This window comes from Rana temporaria, chromosome 9, assembly GCF_905171775.1.
Source record: "Rana temporaria chromosome 9, aRanTem1.1, whole genome shotgun sequence".
NCBI classification, from domain to species: domain Eukaryota; kingdom Metazoa; phylum Chordata; class Amphibia; order Anura; family Ranidae; genus Rana; species Rana temporaria.
Window position 1 is genome coordinate 32,944,655 of NC_053497.1, and position 3,395 is coordinate 32,948,049.

Genomic DNA, 3,395 nt, shown 5'->3' on the forward strand with positions numbered 1-3,395 from the left:
CCCTTTAAGCTTTGACCAAAACACCTGGAAGCAGATTGGTTTTTATACAGAGCTGCACCAGATTTTGCATTCTCCAGCTTTAGTAAATCAACCCCAAAGTCATCAACGACATCCCCTATGTTTCTTTCAAGAGAGGTTTCCTTCAAACATCCAAGCACATCTAGTTTTGGACAGTTGGATGTTTGAAGTGAATATCAAATCACTAGTAGGTCAGACATTTCTGAAAGATCAAGCATGCATAATTAAGCACCAGCAAAAAGCTTGGGGGGGGGGGCGTGGCTTAAAACCCAATGTTCTTGGGGAGGTTAAGCTTTATCCCTCTAAATTTACCAACCACATTTCAGTTGGATGGGATTGTACAATTAACTCCTTTATCAGGGAATTTGTGGAAGCCTTTTAATGATATTTTTTTCCTAGACAACAAAAAGTATTTCATCCCAGTGTTCTCCTTTCCGATTCACATTTTTTTTGGGCAATACAGCTTTGTTAGATCATCGCTGTCAAATGATTCTTAAAATCACACTCCAATTAAAATGTTAAATTAAACATTAATAAACATACAGGGATCATACCCATTCTGTTCATTAGTTCAGTTTCATCTAGGCACGACTGTACAGGACACATCTACTCTACTGACTTTGTTGGTAGATCTGGTAATTTGAGAACCCCTGCCTCTCATGCAGGAAAATAATTCCCAAACACACCCACTGTAGGTTACTGTCTCTTCTCTTACACCTCACCTGTATGGTGATCTCTGGATTCTGTCTGCCGTCATTTATGCAGAATCCAGATTCAAGTGTGAGCAGATACCTAGGATTCAGCCAGTAAATAGCATTAACACTGTAGTTTTGTTTTTCTGAGTCTTGCTTGTAGATCTGTTGACCTTTTGTAACAGGCCATGCTGTCCAGCAAAAGTGACAGTTATGTTTCTTGGGACAAACCATATCACACTGACAGGGACCATAAGACTATTCTATCTCACAAATGACAATACTCCTGTGCAATTTCACTGCGTTTTTTCCCCCCCCGGTAAAGAAAGCATGAGATTAACAGATCTACTGGCAGTATAAGCAGTTAAAACTATTTATGTTGCATGTGGCAATCAGAAATGCAAAACTGCTGTTTTGCTATTGACAGACTGCATCATATATTTTTGGGATTTTGCCCACTTGAAAGCAAACTAAGGGAACTCTCTGATTTTAGCACATTTGCCCTGGAAATCCTCGCCAGTTACAAAGCATACAAGCCGAAGTAGGTGGCTCCATTCTGGCCCAGTAGGTAGTTCATTTCTGAGGTGTGGGTGTAGAGCACATCTCCGTGTTCCAGCTGGAACACCCCTCCTTGGAAGATGGACTTCCTCCATCCAAGGGTTACAACGGCATTTTTGGGCTTCCCTGCATTTTTCTCTTCGCAGACGGTCTTCTGTGCATGGAGGAGTTGTATTATGGCTCCCTGCCGTGTGGAATTTAGGATCACAGCGTGGGAGAGGAGGATGGGTTTACCCTTAAGACAGGCTACAATGTCAAATGTAGCCTGGGTGTAGACAAAGTAAAGACCCGTCTGTTTGATGTGCACCTCATTGTTGGTTAGTGAGAGCTCTCCATTGATGAAGGTGCTTTCCGTATTGCTGGTCCAGATCAGAGATCCATTAACGGGTGTGGCAGCTGAAGAGAAAGTTTGCCAAAGTTGGTAAATACAACAAAGATAAAAAATAAATGATCATAGAAAAAAGAGAGGGAAGAAAGAGGAGTAAGAGGAGGGTACAAAGGTGAAAAAATGAGGGTGATGGGAAAGACAGAAGAGGGCGGTGTGACAAATCCTTGTCCTCAACAGGACTGTCCGCCATCAATGCTTCCTCCGTCCAATACCAACACTATCCAAGACTCTTTAGCCCACCCAGTCACCAGCCGCAACACAGTGTAGAGTGGCAAACAACAAACTGATTTATTATCACACATGTTACATATGTTACAAATAACTCAGAGACACTCCCCCCACTCTTGGATTCAGGGCGGTTTAAACTGTCCAATGACAATAGACACACAGGTCAGGTGTATTCAAACTTCTCATTAGTAAACAGTCTTATCAGAGCGGGAGGGGGGGGGGGCTGCTGGCTCCCCCTTCCTCTTTTCTCACAGCAAACACACTTACACGTCCCATAATAACTTTCTCCTAAGGCAGACAGACAATGGAATACAACCACACTCCAAACGATCACAGCAAAGAGTACATAGCAGTGAGTCCGATTAGTACAGATCAGACTGGATTTCTCCAGTGATTTACACATAAGAGGGCCTGGGGAAGCTGGACAAAAAGGGCCAGATTCACAGAAGAGATACGACGGCGTATCTCTGAAACGCCGTCGTATCTCTCAGAGTATCTATGCGACGGATTCATAGAATCAGTTACGCATAGATAGCCCTTAGATCCGACAGGTCTAATAGTCTTACACCGTCGGATCTTAGGATGCAATACTTTGGCCGCCGTGGGTTGGAGTTCGAGTCGTATTCCAGCGTCGGGTATGCAAATGAGGATTTACGGCGATCCACGACGGTTTTCGTGGTCGTTAAGTCGTCGCTAGCAATAGTTTCCCATCGCAAAGTTAAGGCTGCTTTAACATGGCTTAACTTTAGTCGAGCCATGTTAAAGTATGGCCGTCGTTCCTGCGTCGATTTTGATTTTTTTTTTTCGGCGTAAGTACGTTACGCACGTCGCGATTCACAAACACGTCGCGCCACCGTAATTTCGCCAAAGCATGTTGGGAAAATGCGAACGGAGCATGCGCAGAACGTCCGGCACGGGTGCGCGCCTAATTAAATGGTACACGCCCCATTTGAATTGGGCGGGCTTGCGCCGGACGTGTTTACGATACACCGCCGCAAGTTTACAGGTAAGTGCTTTGTGGATCAGGCACTAACACTGAAAACTTGCAGCGGTGTAACGTAAACGGGCTACGTTGCGCCGCCGCAATTGTACCTGAATCTGGCCCAAAGTTTCTAGAACTCTCCAAGATAAGCTGAGTTGCACAAGCCCCCCACCCAAAGTGACTCCTGTCACAGGTGTTAAGGGATAAAGTGGAGGATTGTGGTGAAGAAAGATGAGGTAGTTGAGGATGTAGAAGACAGAAGTGCAGGATAGGGGGGTGTTGGAGAGTAGATAGAAAAAGGGATGTGGGGAAGCAAGAGAAGGTAGAGGGGGGCTATCGGGAAGAAGAGTGTGAAAGAGTGGGTAGAGTAGGGGTGTGAGGTAGGGAGAAGGGTGGATACAAGATTGAGGAGAAAGAGGGTTTGTGGAGGAAGAAGACAAGAATTAAGAAAGAAGATGAGAGAGGAAGAGGATGGGTATAATTGAAATAGTACATTGACATGAGATTAGTACCTTCAAGATGAGCAGCA

At 44.7% G+C, this 3,395-nt stretch overlaps 1 protein-coding gene across 1 annotated transcript; it reads right to left on the reverse strand.

The window, feature by feature from the left end:
- Positions 1-1,028: 1,028 nt before the first annotated feature.
- Positions 1,029-1,695, reverse strand: LTA (lymphotoxin alpha; the record flags this gene model as incomplete). The annotated part of the gene is made up of 1 exon (XM_040325194.1): positions 1,029-1,695. A coding segment is annotated over one exon (465 nt), but the record flags the coding sequence as incomplete, so codon positions are not given.
- Positions 1,696-3,395: the final 1,700 nt, after the last annotated feature.